The sequence below is a fragment of the Marmota monax genome, unplaced genomic scaffold (genome assembly GCF_021218885.2).
Source record: "Marmota monax isolate L192 unplaced genomic scaffold, Marmota_monax_Labrador192_F-V1.1 WCK01_AAM20220418_F8-fsc00053, whole genome shotgun sequence".
Classification (NCBI taxonomy): domain Eukaryota; kingdom Metazoa; phylum Chordata; class Mammalia; order Rodentia; family Sciuridae; genus Marmota; species Marmota monax.
Genome location: NW_026693153.1, coordinates 10,661,197 through 10,679,664, shown reverse-complemented (window position 1 = coordinate 10,679,664; position 18,468 = coordinate 10,661,197). Strand labels below are relative to the sequence as shown.

At 34.2% G+C, this 18,468-nt stretch overlaps 1 protein-coding gene across 10 annotated transcripts in view; it reads left to right on the top strand.

The window, feature by feature from the left end:
- The first annotated feature begins 3,312 nt into the window (after positions 1-3,312).
- The window catches only part of Epha6 (EPH receptor A6), an 850,021-nt gene continuing 834,865 nt past the window's right edge, over positions 3,313-18,468 (top strand). For 2 of the 10 annotated variants that reach the window (XM_058582915.1, XM_058582914.1), the window contains exon 1: positions 3,313-4,960. In XM_058582915.1, coding sequence (XP_058438898.1) covers positions 4,579-4,960 — 382 coding nt within the window. In that variant the 5' untranslated portion in view covers positions 3,313-4,578. The other 8 variants (XM_046455350.2, XM_046455343.2, XM_046455344.2 and 5 more) reach the window with 8 other exon arrangements.

Genomic DNA, 18,468 nt, shown 5'->3' with positions numbered 1-18,468 from the left:
ATCTTTGTACATTCCCCAAAGTACTGGGCACAAATAAATGCAAATGAAACTCGTGTTTGGTAAATGGTGAAGTAGAAAAGTAGTAGAGACAATGTTTTCAATGAATTACAGATATACACATGTGTAATACATAAGTGTGATATGTATATGATTTTGTTTATATACACACACTTATTTTTCTTTGACTATAATATGCCACACAAGATTTGAATACAGTTATTGCAGTAGCAACTGTAGTATGTTTTGGGTTACTTTATGCTACATTTATTTCTGTAAGATTTTTAGATCTAATGTGATAACAATAAAATAAAACACCCGGCGCTGTTTGGGATTTTTTTTTTTTTTCAAAAATAAAAGCAGGGCAGGAGGAGGGGGAGGAGAAACATTAACTATTTCTAAACATCAAAGCCTAATTTCAGAAGGAAACAATGTGTGTGTTTTCCCCAAAAAATGGTTTCTAAAAGCAAAGAGCCTCAAATTAAATATACATGACTGAGTGACATTTTTTTTTAACTTTAGATGTTGGATGCTAAAATAGATATGTTGATCTTTTACTCGATTTGTATTTTAAAGTTGAAGGCATGAAGGTAACATGTCTGTAGCATGTCTCTAAATGTTCTATTAATACAAAGACACAATTGTGTGTTTAAAGTACAAACTGAATCTTGTAAGAATTGATGTTTTGAAATATTTGAGGATCAACACTCTTTTTATTTGTCTCTTCTATCTTGACCTTAGAATGTAAATTACTACTGTAAATGAATTAATTTATTCTTCTACCAGAATGATATATTTGAGACTTTCTCAATCTTTTAAACATGCTGAATATTAACATTATAATCCTTTTTTTCCTCAAAGGAATTAATTTCATGTTAAGCTCTGTTCTTTTCATCAGTTTATAAAGCAAATATTGTGAATACTGTTTCTCCTGTAGGTGAAAATTAGACTAGTTTTTAGTATCATATATCTTTTATTGAATTAAAAAATTAATCATTAGTTACCCAAATTCAGACCACAAATATCATGAAGAACAATGGTCTGAGAGAATATAAGGGAATTCTGAATAATATAGCTCTGAAAAATGAGACATGAATGCTTTTCTGAATATGGGTATGATTCAAACAGACAAGTGCAGACAAATCTACATGCATATTGCATCTGGTTCATTGAGTGGCTTATAATTTTGAAACTGTCACATGTCAGCAAATATATCAACACTGCTAGAAAATTAAAAAGGAAGTACATTTTTGTTAAGTGCAATTGCTTCTAACTCACAAAAGAAACAACTGTGCCTATATTTTAAAGAAAATGATTGCTTTATAAAATAAATTATTTTTTACTAATACAAAGTAGTTAACTCTCAACTCTTCCCCTTGCACATAAAAAGAGCCTAATATTTTAGAAAGAATATGCATATACGTATTTGTGTGTGTGTTTGTAACACAAATGGTCAAATTGTTATAGTAATCATTTTTACAATCATATTTTGAAATTTATTGTCATGTTAAACTCATGGACTTTTGTTATTGTCAAAGGTAATGATAATTATATCTCAATTCATTTTTGATATGTTTTTACCTAGAGGTCCTTATCTTCTAGGTGTGCAATAAAGATTATCTAAACATATCTAAAGCTTTAATATTGAGAAAAATCTTGTAATTATTTTTTTAAAAAACCCATATGAAAACATGACTATTAATTATCTGACCAGGTAATACAGATTATGTCAAGCTTAACTATGGCTTATTTAAACAAATTGTGTAGAGTATGTGAATTGTAGCCACAATGGGGGAGGGGAATAAATTCAAATTAATCAAGCTGTTGTTACTTTGATGTAACAGTTTGTTTCAGACATCATGCCATGATTTGTAAATAAGCCTGAGTCCTAGAAATAAACTTTAGCTTTTCTTTATCCCCCACTTTCCTTCCTTCTATGAGAACCATTTCCTTCTAGACTAATTTTAAATATTACTTTTTGATGTTCTATATTAAAATGTATTTTTCAAAATCAAGCCAAGATCAACACTTGATTTTAAATTTTCATTTTAAACTAGTTTTGTTAGAGATTATTTTGGTTCTTTTCCACTCGAAATATTTCCTCCCAAGCCTTTGATTTGAAAAAATAAAAGGTCAGAAATAGATATACAGGCTTTACATTCCTAAGATAATGCTATTATGCTTTCCTTCAGTTTAATGTAGTATATGGAAGTCATTTTTAAGAAGTGCCTTTAATAAGATGTTTTTAGTTAGCAATGAAGCATATAAAATTATTCACTGTAATTCAACTTTTAAAAATGAAAATTTAAAAGGTCATGGAAATAGTTGACAGTAAATGAAAAGAAACGTTATTTTGAATGAAAACGTTGGTATAATGAATTGTGAACCTTTTCTAGGTTTTAGACGTAATTATTTATAGCACATTGGTCATATTGTGGATTTCTATTTTACAACTGAATTTGTAAATTGCAAATTGAGTTCGCAAACAACCATGTGGGCAGTCAATATCAGCAACAGCAGTAAAATGAATAGCAAAATCAGATTTTACTCTTTCAAGTACTAATATATAAACTACACACAGGGTTATCCATTTATAAATGATTTGCATACATTTAAATTGGCATGGACACCTTAAAAGAGCAGCTGGGTATGAATTCATAATGAGCGTGGAAGTACAGTCACCAATAGGAAACCTTCCTCACATTCTGGAAATCACTTGCATTTCACATTTCTCTCCACGCAGCAAAATTTTAGACGTGAGGCATCTTTACTACTTTTCCCTCCTATCGACTATAAGGTATTAACGGAAACTCTTTTAACTATGATATGTGATAAACATCATAGAGCTGAAATGCATAAAAAGGGAGGGTGTTTTTATCTCCAAAATTCTCTAAGAGTCAAATGCTGACCTTTGCTACTTAATCATCTACTTTCCGGAATTCTGCCACCGTGTCATTTCCCTCCAGTACGCCCTGCCCAGTTGAAAAATGTCATCTACCCTTTATAATAATCGCTGCTTTCTCTTTTCAGTTCACTTTTTCTCCCCATTGCCATCAACGTTGCTTCAAAACAATTCTGATGAATTTTGAGGCGAATTTTTCCACCTCACTCCACTGTGATAGCCCATATCCCCTTAAAAAAAATAAACTGACGATAATAATAATAACAAAATTGAGTATTACAAAAATTCCCACACCAGAGTTACGGTTTCCATGGCGCGTCCTTAACAAACGCGTTCAGTTTAGCTTGAAAGCATTCCTCCTTTCTTCTTTGCCTGTTTAGCCGCTTCCACCACCTAGCAGGTGGAGGAATTTTTGTTGTCGACTGACTCCCTCTAGCGCCGAACTGGCAGTATCCGAGTCGCTGCTGCCAGGCTAGGGATCGCCGGGCTTGGCCAAGCTCAGCAGCGCTCTAGCTCCAGCTCTGCCCTCCGCGCCACCTCGGCCTCGGGGCGAGAGCTTGGGGACCCAAGACGCCAAGATCTCTCCACACAAATACGCCGCATAGCTCCGGCCCCCGGAGGTCCCACCAAGTAGCCTGCGCCTCGGCTAGGAGCGACTCGAACCCTAGGAGAGAGCAGGGGCTCAGAGGGGGCGTTTTGCGTGGGGAAAGCCATACGCCAGCCACTCTTTGGGCACCGCGGCGGACGTGGCCTTTGAAAGGCTCAGAGCTCACAGTCCGACGCTGCCAAGTCGCGGGAGCTTAAGGACCCCGGAATCCCAGCGCAAAGGCTGAGATGATGCTGGTGACCTCCAGCGCGAAGTCACCGCCACACGGCGATGCGCCGACCTCCGCGAGCCCTGGTGCCAAGCTCTCTCCCGTTTCCAGCCAGATGTGACTCCCTCTACTGCTTCCTCCCTCCTTTCGCTTTCCAAGGACTCCAAGCCAAAAGCCTGCCACAAAGCTTAGTCGATCGCCCTAGTGGACAAGTTTGGGCGGCTACTGGTGTCGCCAAGCACTGCCCGGGACCGGTAGCGCTAACCCACTACACGCACCCCCTCCAGCGGCGATAATGTGGAGAAGTAAGGGGAAGGCAATATCGCCATCCGAGTAGTCATAAAACGGTCTGCGCTGCTGTCGCGAAATGGGTGGTTAAGTGCTTGGGGGACTAAGCGCGCGGCCTCTGAGATGCTCAGAAAACTGCTGCCACGACCCGGGCGCGGCGCAGATGCGGCCGAGGTGGAAACGTCTGTGCTGCGAACCTCTGTCGACGCCACTCAAGCAAGGGGCTGAGGGCTCAGTCCGCAGCTCCCCCGGACCACTCGCGGCTGCTTGAAGACGCCTCCTTCGCCAGGTTCTCCCGCACCGGCCGGAGGAAAGTTCTCGCTGTCCCCGCACCTCTTCACAGCTGCGAAGCCTACCTTACTTTGGTCTCTGCAAGTGCCCACTTCAGTCCGGAGAGGCGCTCTGGCCGCCCGAACTGCCCCTAGCACCTGGTGGTCCCTCCCTTCATCCCCGCGGTGAGGCGCCCTCCCCCGCCCCTCGCTCCCCTCCCCCAAACCACAGCCCTAGCTCGCTCCTGCGCGCACGCTCTCCGGGGCCCAAGTGAATAGTCCTCGAGCGAGAGGGACACGGTGGTGGATGCAATTCCCCTCGCCTCCAGCCGCCAGGAGCTCCCCGGCGCCGCAGGCAGTGTCCTCCTCCGAAGCAGCTGCACTCGCCCCTGGGCAGCCTGGACCCTCGTGCCCTGCTCCCGGGGTCTCACGCGGGGGGCGCCCCAGGACACCCCCTGCGGGCCGGGTGGAGGTGGAGGAGGAGGAGGAGGAAGAAGACGTGGACCAGGACCCCCACCCTATCCTGAACACCTGGTTGAGCTGCTACCACTTCTTTTTAAGGGAAAAAAGAGAGCCAGGGAGAACCATGGGGGGCTGCGAAGTCCAGGAATTTCTTTTGCAATTTGGTTTCTTCTTGCCACTGCTGACAGCTTGGCCGGGCGACTGCAGTCACGTCTCCAACAACCAAGGTAAGGGACGGGGTGGAGGAGCAAGAGGGGACGGGAGCAGGAAGGTGCTTTGAGGACTAAGGCAGGTGGCCTTCTGCAGGTAACTTCGTCCTGGGGTCAGTTTCTCTGGGTTTGCCACACGAGGGGGTCAAGGATTTTCCTTAACCGGAGCGTCCTTTCTATGCCGCCTAGGGCTGGTGGCCCCAGGAGCTGTGAGCCCTTCTGCTTCCAGATTTCTTTAAACAGATGCGTGAACATCAGCAGCACGTGGGTCCCTTTGCTGGCATCTGTGGGACTGCTCCTGGCTGCGCAGTCTCCACCGGAGGTCAGGCTCCGCGGCACAGATTTAATGGGGACTTCTGACTCTTGGTTGTCGCTCAAAACAGGGTAATGTGTGGATTCTCCTACATGCCTACTTGAAAGGCAGCTTGCTTGCTCCCGCTGTACCTAGTGACTAATTGTCAGCCTTTTACCCCCACCCCCACCCCAGTCACTCAGTGTTGCCCTCACCTAGCCTTAGCCCCAGAACCCTGTTCAAATTTCTTCCTGGAGCAGATAGAAACAGATCTGTGGTGGGGTTTCTATTTTTGCGAGCAGGGAGTAGATAAGCGTGAAGTGTGAATCTCCAAGTTTTGAATATCCTATTCATAACGTCAAGTTTCTGTCAGATATTTCGTAGGAATTTGTTTTGGTGGGTACAGTGACAAAGTAAAGGTGACTAGTATGTGCAACACGGTGTAAATCAATGAGCATTTTCTTTCCTTCTATTTAAACAATCTTTATAAAATACATTTCCTTGGATTTCTGAATATATAAGGTCTATAGTAATATCATATGCATATTGTAAATTCCTTTAGACTAGGTATCCAACAACCATAAAAGTTTTCCATCATGTACCTGGCTGGATGCTCTCACTGGCACTGTGATGACCACCAATATGTCACCTCTCCTAAAGACTTCAACTGTAAAACAACTGTGGACAATTGTAACTGCAATTTCACAGATGAGACATATATGTGTGCATGTGTGTGTAAGGGTCTGGAAATAATTTGCAGATATAAAAATGGAAATCAGATGAATCGAGAGTGTGTACTTTTGTGTAAAGGGAAGAAGATTAAGACAGAAGGCAAGTAAAACAAGGAAGCCTTACTTTTGTCATAAAAATATATGAACAATATACTTTATTTAGAAATAAAATAATCACTTGGAATCAATACTCAGTTCTCATTTACATAATTGGTGCTTTGCCATGTTTTCCTAATTATAGTTTTTATCTGACAGAATATAATCACAAATTCATATGTGAACTTGGAAACCCTAATAACTTTCATAACTTTGAAGATATGTCACATAATAAGCGACATCATAGTGCCATACTCTCCTATGATGGGGTATAATTTCACGCCACATCACTCATTTGTTTTCAAGGACTATTGGTATTAAATACCAAAGGAGCATTTATTTTACCTCTGTGAAATTAGAAGATTGTTAAAACTAACATATAATTATTTACTTGACCATTTTTATTAGGAGAGAGAACAATTTTTAATTAATTTTTATTTCAATTAATTATACATGATAGTACTATGCACTTATATACTTTGATATATCATACATAGATGGTATAAAATTTCTCATTTTTCTGAGTATACATATTGTAGAATCATATTGGTGATACAGTCACATATATACATAAAGTAATAATGTCTGTTTCATTCTACTATCTTTCTTATCCCCACATCCCCTGCCTTCCCCTCCTTTCACTTCTTTTTACCTAACCTTAGGTAATGCTATTCTTTTTCTTTTTCTTTCTTTTTTGCCTTTATATATCTACTTTTTTTGTTGTTGTTGTTTGCATTACAATTCATAATAATAACTGGAAAGTAAAACATTATACTTTATGTTAGTATCTCTGGAGGCTAGAGATGTACGCCTTGAGAATTAAGTTTACCACAAGTTTTTAGCAGTTATTCCTGTGTAAGAATTTTCCTAAATAGTTTTTTTAAAAAAAATTTATTTAGTACCTATAATACATCAGCAACCACCCTAGTCCCTGGGGTTACTAATATAAATAAAACACGTATTATGAATTTTCACACCCATTTTACAAAAATGTATCATGTTAAGGTATGACCTTTCAGATAGTTACATTAAATTTAAAAGTCTAGTAATGGTAGCCTTTTGCAGTAGTTTTAATTTGCTTAGCTATTTTAATGACTTCTCCATACCATTTAACAATGTTTCACCTAAAATAAATACCAAACATGTAATTCATGTTTTAGCTGAACTTAATATTGGAAAATTAGTATTTCCCAGTCTTTTTTTATCAGATAAATAGGATCATTAAAGAGTGTCTACTAAAGCTCTTAATTTGAATTTGTATTCATATATTAAAAGTACAGGTTATGCATAAGAATATACATGGGTAAAATAGTATCTACTGGTTAAGTTAGGGAAAATTTAGGATAATTCTTCAAAAAAATTATATAGAGAAGTTATGATTCAGATTTTTTATCATCACAAATGGTTGTTTATGCTCTATAGAGCCTAAACTTATAGTGGTTAGAAATTTGCCTGATAATAATTTTAGATAATGTTTAGATACTGAAACTACCACAAATAACACAAATGGTTCATAGATACCAACCTTGTAAATGTTAAACTTGTGAACTTTTTAGGCATATTTTCTTAATTTGTAGTGTCATTAGATAAATCAAAGCATCAGCCCTTGTACATCAAAACCCATAGAAAAATACATAATTATTGTAAGTATGCAGTATGGAAAGACTAATGTAAAATATGTTTATTTTCTTATACACATAAAAATATCAATAATATAATTAATATTTGTTTATTTTGAGAAGATGCTGTTTATATCCCTAATAATTTTCATTAAACTTTTGAAACTTGTTATTTTATGGAGGGTAAAATTCCACTTTTATATAACTTTCCTTCTTGATAAAGGACTTTCACAAAGTAAAATTTTAACTGTGTATTTTTTCTAGCAAATTATATAAAAATCCTATATGACAGGAAAGAATGGATTCATTCCCATTCCTGGTTTTCCATACATAGGCAGGGTCAAATAATGACAAGGCCAAACAATGTATTACTACATTATTTACTTGATAAGTAAATAAATCAGTGACTTGGCTCTAGGAAGGACTGATCTTGTCTTTTAACTAACTGTAAAGTTTTCTACTATTAAGATAAAACAAAGCAGTTTGACTCTATTACCCAGACCTCCTTGATTCAATGAGAAAGTAGATTACTTCATCTGAATAAATGAAAACATGCTTTCTATTCAAATCCCTCTTATTCCATTGATTTCTCCTATATTTAAACCACAACATTAATTCAGTGTTTTAAATTTTTATCTAAAAATCTGATTTTATCTTCTCTAGATGATAACCTTTTGTTTCTGTACTGGTGAATATCAAATAAAGTCTTGCTTCATGTATAAGTTAACCATCTATGTCAATTACAATGGTTAGTAGCCACTAGGGGTCCATTTATTCAAAGATTATTTCCCTTTGCAAAGAGTATTTTATTGCCTAAATGAGTTGATATGCCTCTCAGGGTGTGGCTAGTGTTTATACAAATAGCCAGTTACATACACAAATAATTCATTAAGTCAAAGTACGATTTGGGTACATGAATCTAGTACTTATTTTATTACTGGTATTGTTTGAATTCACCCCCCCCCCAGATGATTCAGTGACAAACAAAATAACTACAATGGTAATGTGACCAATTAGTTTTATTGAATTTATTGACTTAGATGAATTGTGACTGCAAAAGCAACTAAATTATATGTAAATAAAAGTTAACATATCTAAGCAAAAAAATCTGCTTAACAAAGTTCATGGCTTAAAATTAGTTGACTAACTATAAACAGTGTTGAAAACTGTAAGATGGAATATTCTTATTTTTTATAAATGTAGAATTAAGGAAAAATTTTAAGAATATTTGAACTTTAAATACTAAAAATATTTTTAAACTCTTGAATATTTAAAATAAATATTTTATCGATATATAAATATCAATGCAACCAAGAATGTAATTTTATTATTCATTTAAAGTTAAAATGTCATTGTATGGTCATTATGATTAGTATCCTGAAACATTAAACATCATTTTTATGCAGATTCAGCAATGACCATCTAAATGTTGGTTTTTCTGGGTTTGAAATGAGGTTATATCTAAAATAGTTTGCTTGCACAAAAAGTTATACAGTGTTCATTAAAGATCTGTGTTTCAAACCAGAAATAACTTAAAAGAATGTAATAGAAACTACACATACATCAAGCACTTTTAAATTTTTAAGGAAGAGAAAATGTTTTTAATTGTACAAGAGAACAAAATGGTTAACTTTTTTTTTACTTTTGGGTTACTGTCATTACAAAATAAATATTAGAAAAATAATGGAGTAGAAAGTATTTTGTTTTCACTAATCACTGTTAGTATAAACTTTTTTTAAATATAAAAGACATTATAGTTTTTTTTAATATACCAAGCTATTTCTCTGTCACACAATCTCAATATCACTTCCTTTTCTCCATCCTCTTCCTGCCTTATATACCTTATATGCCTTATATGATTCTCCTAACACTATGTTTCAGTTGTCACCATGAAAGATTAGATTCTGCTTCACACAACAGAGCTAGAAGTCTTTTTATTATACCCTGACTCAACACTTCTTGGTAGTATAAATATGGTGGAGATCAATATATATAGCTAAATAATCAAAATAGGTTGACTTTATCCAATGTACATTGTCAACCATGTTATCAAACCATACTTACATAGGGGTTAAATTGCTTATGCATCTCATGTTCTTTTAAATTCATGATATTTATATACCTCATCACTTAAAAATTGAAAACATTAATTTTTATTTTATTGAATATTGTTCCCTAGAATCTAAAATTTAGATCATGGAGAAAAGGTATGGGACAGGCAGGTGTGTTTTATATCCTCATGAAGCTTGGTAAGTAAATAAAACAATAAAGGTTGTAGAAATTCTATGGCAGAATCAACAAAAGTGCTGAGATAGAAAATAACAGGAAAGACATACTGTGTAAAACAGGACAGTTAGGTCTGTGTGTACGTGGGGGTGACATTTAAGCCTCATTCTCAGGGAAGAGAAATAATTAATTAAGCAGAGCAGGAAAATGTGCATTAAAAGTGGATGGCACTGCCACAGCAATGGCCTGGAAGAGAAATAAGCTTAATGTATTTGAAAAATCAAGTCCAGTGTAACTGGAATTTACTGGGCAAGCAAGAAGTGAGATTTGAAAGATGGTCAATAACCCAGATTCCATGGAATAGAAAAAAGAGCACTAGTTAAGGAGTAAACCTTCTTACATTATACCAGGTGAAAGGTGAAGTGATTGGGAGATTTTTAACAAAATGAGTAAAATGAGCCATTTCACTAATATTAAGAATATTATAGAAAGTAAGCACAGACATGACTGAAAGCAGGCAAGAGCAGAATTAGGAGCCCAACAGAGTTGTTCAGAGAGTTGTTAATGGTGGCCTGTCCTAGAGCTGTGGTAATAAAACTGAAGAGCAGGTAGGTAAGCCTGAGATATATCTTGGAGCTAGCATGTATGAGATGATCTTCTCCCTAGAGAGAAATAAATCTAGATATTCAGCATTCTTACTATTTTTTTTTCAAGGAGCTCAAATAAATGCTCCATTGCCTGCCTTTAAAATGAAGTTTACTATATAATTATTGATATTTGACCAGATAAGAGGAATGGGGTAGAACAAAACTACATAGCAAGGATGCAGTCCATTTCCTACTTTATTCAGCCCAAGCTGATTGTCATTTAAAACATAACCTTAATAGTACAAATTTGCTACGTCTACCATTATGCATAATGTACATTCATCTTGGATCAACAAGTACAATTTGTTGATGCTTTTCAGACTTCGCAGCTTTCCATATACAGTTATTTTTGTCAGAGTGGATGTTGGTATAATTAGGGACATTTTCACAAGGCAATGTAATGATCCATCTAGTTTTTTTCTAATAAGAGTGATAGTTGAGGGTTTACAAATGTACCAGTTTTATTCATTTCTGTTTTGATCAAATTGCTATTATTGTAAACAAAAATTCAAATATCAGATATAAAACAGATGTGTTTTCAGATAGTTTCCATTTATCTTCTCTCTGCATTTGTTTTAAATGAAAAGAAACAAATAGATGTTCAGAAAGCTTATGAAACCTAAAGAATGAAATTGAAGTATACACGATATTTCTGGTGGTAGGAATGAGGGGAAAAGTTTTTAGACTTCAAACTAAACAATAGAAATTTCATGCAATTAAATTTTTTCCTGAGAAGTTATTTACTCATTACTTTAAGTTGACTTTTATAATATCATATGAATATAACTATTAAATATATAGAAGCATAAAATTCCTCACTTAACACTCATATATAGTTAGTATATATTACAAAATTCATTATTTGGAGATACTTCATTTAAACATTTCTTAATATTTTAAAAGATTTATTAAAATTTAGTAAACTTCACATTTTACTTTAATGTTTCAGATGATGTGGAAAAATTTAATAATCTCTTTCAATCATATGGCTATTTATGGAATATACGATTTCAGTTTTCACTGACAGATATGTTAAAAGTAAGTGAAAATATTCATTTTTAAAAACATCGATTGAAGTTCTGCTATGTGGTGGCTGGTGTACTTGGTAGAGGCTCAAGGAGAACTTTCCCTCTTAGAACATAAGACCCAGTGTAGCATTTCCAGTATGTATTTTTTTTTGTCCACCTGAAAATCAAATTTTTAATTAGGTAGAAAATCTTTAAAAACATATTTGCTATGTGATAATACAGAGTGATATGGACTAATAACCAAGACTCATGGTGTAGAATGTTTGTGTACCATTTATTTGAAAGAATCTATAATTTTATTGCATTTTTCTCAAAGTTAAAAAAAATAAATATTAAGGTTGGGATTGTGGCTCAGGGGCAGAGCACTTTCCTTGCACATGTGAGGCACTGAGTTCATCCTCAGCACCACATAAAAATAAATAAACAAAATAAAGATATTGTGTCCATAGTAACTATAAAATTTACAAAGAAAGAAAATAAATATTAGGCAATATGCTAGCTATTGAAGGCTACAATGATGATTATCTCATACAGTCTTCACTAGTGTCTTAGTCTGTTCTGTTATTGTTATGAATCTTTTATCAATACTTATTTTTTGTAAGGTGAGGAGTTTTACAGTAAATGAGATTGGAAGAAAAGGGAGCAAAAAAATATGCGGTATTTGCTTTATTTTAAAATTGCTTTATAAGAATCTTGTTAACTGTATGTATGGATATGTAGATTTTTGTTTAATTATATGACTAGAAAATATACAAGTATGCATTTTACAAATATATGTACCAAAATAAATATTTCATGCAGTAATGACTTTTCATAGGCTGACAAGTAAAATGAAGTTTTGTTGAAGGCAAATTAGACTGGCCTATTCTGCTGTGTTTATTTAAAGGGGGTTAATTATTAAAAACTTGAATTCATGTTGAAGATAAAAGTTTCCAATTTCAGATACCAGTGAGCTTATGTTGTAACTGAACTTTGGAGCAGGAATTGGGATGAAAGTATGTGCTGTCAACCCATATCCTCAAAAATATATTCATCTGCATTTTCAGGTACTGCAGAGGCCTCTGGATATTGGCCTGTTTGGTGAACTGTACTTAGTGGATATAATTGAAAATCTTTATTCCTATTCCTATTTTATTTAAAAAATTTCATGTGTAGAAGTCATATTGTTTGATCATATGAGAGATGAGATAATATGGCCTTAGGAAATGGATGTTAGGAGGTAGAATTTTTATTTTACTCTTGCAGTTTTGGTAATTTTGTGGATATCTGGATCTGAAAAAAGTAAGTATTAAATGTAAATACTTATAACTTATTTATTATGTTAATTTACTAATGATATAGCAGTGGGGTAACTATGTGTTCATTAGGTGACTATACTATACAGTGATACTTGTGTTTTGTGGTACATGAATATTGCAAAGGGACACAAATTCTTAGTAACTAGGGCATAGCATCTAGAATAAGAAAAATCATTTGCTTTTAATATTAAAAATACCCATGATTTTTTTTTTATTTTTTTATTGTGGATTGTTCAAAACATTACAAATTTCTTGACATATCATATTCCACACTTTGATTCAAGTGGGTTATGAACTCCCACCTTCACCCCATACACAGATTGCAGATTCACATCAGTTACACATCCATTGATTTACAAATTGCCATACTAGTGTCTGTTGTGCTCCGCTGCCTTTCCCATCATCCACCCTCCCCCCTCCCCACCTCTCCCCTCCCCTCTACCCATGATTTTTTTAAAAAAATAGCATATAGAAATTTACCTACTTAGTTATACTTTAAGCAAGATCATAAAGAGAAATATTTTGAACTAGGAAATAAAGAGGTATTGTGTTAATATGCATTCTAAGTAAGAATGATCTTAGAATAACTAAAATGATTGTGTCTACATTTGAGTTGAGCTATGTCTTAATGGCACTTTAATTTTTACTTTTAAAGTGAGACTTTTTTAATAGTGATATGATAATTTAATATTGGTAAAGGTAATTGAAATTAAATGTTTGGCAAATTTAACTATAGAGTTCAATAAATACATTATTTTAAGAATTAATATCTCACATAATTGACGTAGATTTTTACATATAATGCAGTAGCTAAGTAGCAATAAACATACCAAAAATCAAATAAAAATAAAGATAGGAAAAAAGCTAAATCAGGACACTATTTTTAAAATGAGCCTGTTGGTTAAGAATTTTCCCTGGAGATACATACTGAATAAAATAGTCTGCTCTAGGTCCTTTGATCTCTGCAAGTATAGAAGTGTATGTTGATAACAAACTTTATTAAAACACCATTTTATCCAATATTGAAAATTTTTTGCTTTCACTGTCTCTTTCTTGGGTTAAAGTTACTTAAATAATACTTGTTTTGGGGCTGAGGCTGTGGCTCAGTGGTAGAGTGCTTGCCTGGCATGTGTGAGGCACTGGGTTCAATTCTCAACACTGCATATAAATGAATAAAATGAGTCTATCAACAGCTAAAAAATATTTTAAACAATATTGTGAATGCATGTGAAAACATTCAGTAGTTTCTATAAAGTGTGATGACAAATAATTGAGCCAACTGTTATATTCCATTGCACAGTATCATAAGAGAATTGTACTAATTTCTAAAATAAAATGAAAATCTTTGTATTAATCCACTTATTAGTCATTGGTATAATGCCTTAACAAAAACAAAGATTTAAGAATCTAGAATACTTTATTGAGAGAAATTCACTATTATGTTGACCCTTTTATATGCTTACTTTAATGAAGGAACAGTTGGTAAGAGTTTTTCATTTTTATCTAAAACCCAGAAACCCTTGGGAATTATATATGATGGTGTAGCATATTGCTTAACATGACTTGACTTCAAAACAAGTAAAATCTAACATACTCAATTTTATGACTATTTTTATAATACTATATGAAACAGGTACATGTAGTATAATACCTTATGGTCTTATAGATTTGTACTATAATGATTTTAATTTAAAAATTAGAGAAAATGTGGTTCACACAGTTTATTAAAATAACACTTTGTTAGTATTTTTTAGTAAAAATTACACATATAATAACCTTTATAATCTTCATGAGTTTATTACAAGGAATCTACTTATGGATGCATTGCCTTTTAGATTTTTCAAGAATTCCATTAACAGGAAATATGTAATTAAATTTTAAGGATTTATTTTAAAATATTAGAATTCCAAAGTTTTAGTAGCATTATTAAGACTAAATTCTTTTTTATGAAATGCTACAAAGTCTTAAATCAAATAAAATTTTTAACATACTTCAGTTATAAGGTTCTCAAATAATTCTTCATTGCAGTATATAAACAACCTTTGAGTTTTTTATTTGTTCATTTTATCTTTTGTTGCTCAGCTATAAATACTTCAGCTTAATCTCTATAATTTCTATACTTTGTTAGAATTTCCAAACTGATTCAACAATAATTATATATTCATTCAATTTTAAAATAAAACGTGTTGGCACTACATTTCTCCACTGTGCTGGACCCAAGGGGACTACAGCCCCTAAGTTCTGAGCTTTAAAGGTTGAGCTAATGCAGCTATTTATATTTCAGTGAATAGTTACAACTTTAGTTTATATATCAACATGTATGTATTTTGCTTCTCTGTGGATTTGAACTGATGTTTAAACAGATGAAAAGTACTGTTCTCAATGAGCTAGGAATTAGTACATGGAGACATTGAGAATAAATATCCACTTAATGTATTGGTCATGTCCATAAATTGGACATGGCTTTGTGTAATTACTGAAAATAAGATCTGCCCCCACTGCAAGGATAGTGTTATAAAATTGAAGAGAAATGCCTGAACTCAAAATACTAACAAAATAGCAAAGATAAAATGAAGTAAAGTAATACAAATTTCAGAAACAAGTAAGAATCTTACATTAAACATAGGAAATGAGAATGAGTCTTATGTTTATGAGGATTTATTGTTGTGGATATCTGAAAATAATAAGAGAATTTAGATGACTAACTCCTTTGGAGACCTTAGTCTTAAATAACCTTGAAATAATTTTTCTGTATTTAAAGCTTAATACTTATTCTGCATTTAAAGATGAAAGATAAATATACAAAAAATTAATGTCTTTGAACATACAACATTTAATTGTGAGGTATTTTTTGTTGATTATTGCTTTATCTTACTCTTTAAAAATATATTTGATAGGGCCACCTTTAAAAGTAGAAAATCACAAAATTAAATTTTAATAGATTGTATTGTGGTCCAGTCTATTGATTATTTTATATTTAGATGAACATATCTATGAGCTTTACATTAAATATAATTTGAAATGGTCCTGCAAATTGTTACTTGCTATCCCCAATCATATTATATTTTTATTTTATCCTAATTTTATATTTCTTAACTGTATGAATTTTTTACTAGTGTTTCATAACTTTGAAATTACTGGCTTTATTTAATATTTGTCTTTAGAAATTATTTAAATTACTCTTTGATAGGTTGACTATGTTATATTTCAGAAATGTGCCTTTAATAGCACATGGAAGTAGAAATTGCTGCCAAAACTTGGTATTTTTAAACAGAAAAACTAATAGCAGATTACCCATGATTAGCTGTTGACATTTAGATTTGTACATTTAGAATGTCAAAAAGTACTGAGAACTATCAATCTTGTTTCAAAATTATAATATTATTCCTCTTTTCTAACCCAACCTTTTATGGCCTTCCCCATTTCTCCTAAAAACAAGGATATAGTTTTTCTGAAACAACTGAAATAATCATACATTTTTTGATAAACCTGATATAACTTAAATAGTTAGCTGAAAAAAATTATGGATCTGCTGATATAACTAATGGATTACTGATCACTCTGCCTGAATGTGTTTGCAGGCAGGTTGATTGGGCTTATTCTAGTCCACCTGGGTATAGATATTAGGTTAATTCTTATTACAACACCTTAGTATAGGCATTATTTCTAAATTATGGAACTAAATAATTGTATTATAAAATTGGTTGATATTTTTTTCCCTTTAATCATTACCTAATTCCTGGAATATGGTTATTTATTGCTGTGCCATAAAATTATTATTTCAATTCTCTACTGTAGTATAAATCATAAATGTTTAAAGTATTTTATCATAGTACATTATTTACTTAGCCTGTCAGAATCTGACTGATAACTAGACTCTTCTGAATTGAAAATATTTTCAGAGTTTTTTAATTTTTAAATTTTTTTGTAGTTGAAGATGGACAGCATGCCTTTATTTATTTTTATGTGGTGCTAAGAATTGAACCCAGTGCCTCACATATGATAGGCAAGAACTCTGATACTGAGCTACAGCCTCAGCCCCTATTTTCAGAGTTTTGATACTTTAAATCCTTATTGTTTTTATATATGCCCTATCCCATTCTCCAAAAGCACTGCCAGCTTAGTTAGAAGGTCTCTTGATGTGATACTGGAATCCAGGGGACCTAAATGGTACCTGTAAAACTAAGGGAAACAAACCCCCATTTTTCCCTTAAAACTTTTTTCAATGTTGTATTTATTGTCCTAGTCTGAGATTACCCTATTTTTACAGTTGCTCTCAGCTTCTGATCGAAAACATGAATGTGTTCGAGTCCAGTGCAAAGGTAGAAAATATTTGATATGAATTTGCTCTTTTTATATTTGTTAGTTCATAAATTGCAATGATTATTTTTCTTTTATTATGTTAAATTCTTTATATACTAGTTACATATTTCACATTCATTCCAAACAGTCTTTCAATTATTTTATTATTGCTTGGATCTCAAGTTTCTTTACTCAGCGTTTTTTTCTCATGTGATACTTACCCCTGAAGTCTCATGCACACATTGATCAATAGGTAACTGGCAGGCAAAACTTCCATTTACAATCACTGTAAAAGTAGTTTGTGTACTAATAATAAGCTCCTTGGCAAGAGGGCAGTTGCAGAATTACAATTAATGTAACTTGTACTTTTATTATTTATTTATTTATTTTGGTACTGGTGATTGAATCTAGGGTGGCTTCACCTCTGAGCTACAACACTATTTATTTATTTTTTTTTTATTTTGAAACAGAGTCACATTAAATTTTTGAGGGCCTTGCTAAATTCCTGAACCTGGCCTCAAACTTGTGAATCCTCTTGCCTCAGCTTCCTAGGTTGCTGGAATTATAGGTGTGTGTCATTACACTGGGCTTGGAAGTTATTCTTAAGTGGGGTTTCTTACCTTCCAATTTAAGTCTAAAGCAACACAAATCCACTTACCTAATATTCAGATGAACAACAATGGCTGACTCCTCCCTTGTGGAGAGTGGTGATTTGAATCATGGTCTTTCTGACTCCCATGGCTGTGTTTGCGCAGGGAATTACCTGTGCAAAAAAATGCAGATCAAGATGGCCCACTTGCTATGGTGATGCTGGCCTGAGGAAATTCTGTGCAAAGGGTCAGAGTTATTAGTTGGTTCCTTGAGTTTAGGCACCAACTCCCAGGGATAGAGGATTCTGAGCATAACAAGATGACCCTAAGGTCTTACCAGTCCTGCATCCTTCAGATTGCCCGCTTTGTTAAAACTTTCCCACAAATAACCTTTTGATAACAAGATCTATACAATAAACATTCTGAGGTACCTGTGGTCAGTCAAACTCCATCAGTTTGGCTACCCACCTGGCCAAACTCTATGTATGTCTGTTTGTCTTTTCTTCACACTCATAGCCCTTCATCCACTATCTCCTTAATTAACTGCCATGGCTGAGAAATGAATAGGCCAGTGGCACTGCCTAGTCATAGGTGAGAGAGAGCAGAGGGAACGGCAGGCCAAGGAGTATTTGCCACACCAAATGAGGCTAGCACAGAATGAGGTGCATGTGCCTTTACTACAGGAGAGTACTGATTT